At 52.1% G+C, this 1171-nt stretch overlaps 1 protein-coding gene across 1 annotated transcript in view; it reads left to right on the forward strand.

Annotated features, from left to right (window-relative positions):
- The window catches only part of LOC111817411 (inaD-like protein), a 17316-nt gene extending 16657 nt beyond the window's left edge, over nucleotides 1–659 (forward strand). Inside the window, exon 9 of the mRNA XM_023718301.1 lies at nucleotides 506–659. Within this exon, the coding sequence (XP_023574069.1) occupies nucleotides 506–659 (154 nt within the window). The remainder of the gene's footprint in view (nucleotides 1–505) is intronic.
- Nucleotides 660–1171: the final 512 nt, after the last annotated feature.

Consider the following 1171-nt stretch of genomic DNA (forward strand, 5'->3'; position numbering starts at 1 on the left):
AAAAGAAAAGAATAAGCACTTGTCTGGCAGGAGTGCAAGGCCCTGACGCAACTTGCTGAGGCCTCGACTCAAAATGAAGTAAAGTGCTGGCAGTGAAGCTCAGAGAAAACAGCTGCCTAACGTGTGTGAGGCCTTGGGGCCAAGCCCCAGTGCTGGGGGTGGGGAGGGCCTACACATAAGCCGCGGGTGGTGCCCCGTGCCTGTGATGCCAACACTCTTAGGAGGCTGAGGCAGGAGGCTCTCAAACTCGAGGCCAGCCTGAACTAGATACTCTGTCAGAACAAAGACAGAGTTTAAAGAAGGGTGCTTTGCCAATCTCAGTATTGTGACTCTTTTTTAACAGAAAGCAGGGGGTTTCATGCCCAAGAAAGTCCAGAACCATCTGGCGCTGCCTGAGATTTAGACCCTCGTTCCCAGGATCTGGGTCTTCCTCTCCAGTTCTTTTCTCAGCGGCAGCCATAGCCCCTGAAGCTGACTCGGAACTAACCGCAGGCTCTGCTTTCAGGACACCTCCAGCTAAGATGATAACGTTGGAGAGAGGCTCGGAAGGCTTGGGGTTCAGTATCGTGGGGGGCTATGGAAGTCCCCACGGAGACCTGCCAGTCTACGTCAAGACAGTGTCTGCAAAGGTACTTCACCCTTCCTGCTACTTCTATTAGCATCAAGTGGTTGACTTTTTTTTTTTTAAATTTTTTTTTAACATTTATTTAGAGTGTGTGTGTGTGTGTGTGTGTGTGTGTGTGTGGCCAGCTCAGCCCACCAGGGGGTGGGGATGGCTGGCATGTGGTGCTGGGGGATTGAACCGCGGTCCCTGTACTTTGCCAAGCTTGTTCCAAGTAGGTGCTTTAGACCACTGAGCCATCTCTCCAGCCCCGTGGTTGACATTTTTAAGTGCTTGTGTCTGCTGCTTGGCTGTGGACTAAACATGGGTACTTGTGTGCACACATGTGTCATGCATGTCAGTGCTTACATGTGTGCATGTGAGCACGTGTCAGCGTATGTGTGGCCGTGTGTGTGAGTGCATTTGTGTACATGTGAGCTTATTTCCTCCGAATCTCATAGGAGGCCCCACACTACCAGGAGAAAGTGCCTTAAAATAACGGCCCATGCAGGGTGGGTGTGGTGATGCCCGCCTGTTGTCCCAGCACTGCAGGCTTGTGCAGGCTTGCGG

The sequence above is a fragment of the Octodon degus genome, unplaced genomic scaffold (assembly GCF_000260255.1).
Source record: "Octodon degus isolate 3935 unplaced genomic scaffold, OctDeg1.0 scaffold00057, whole genome shotgun sequence".
Lineage (NCBI taxonomy): Eukaryota > Metazoa > Chordata > Mammalia > Rodentia > Octodontidae > Octodon > Octodon degus.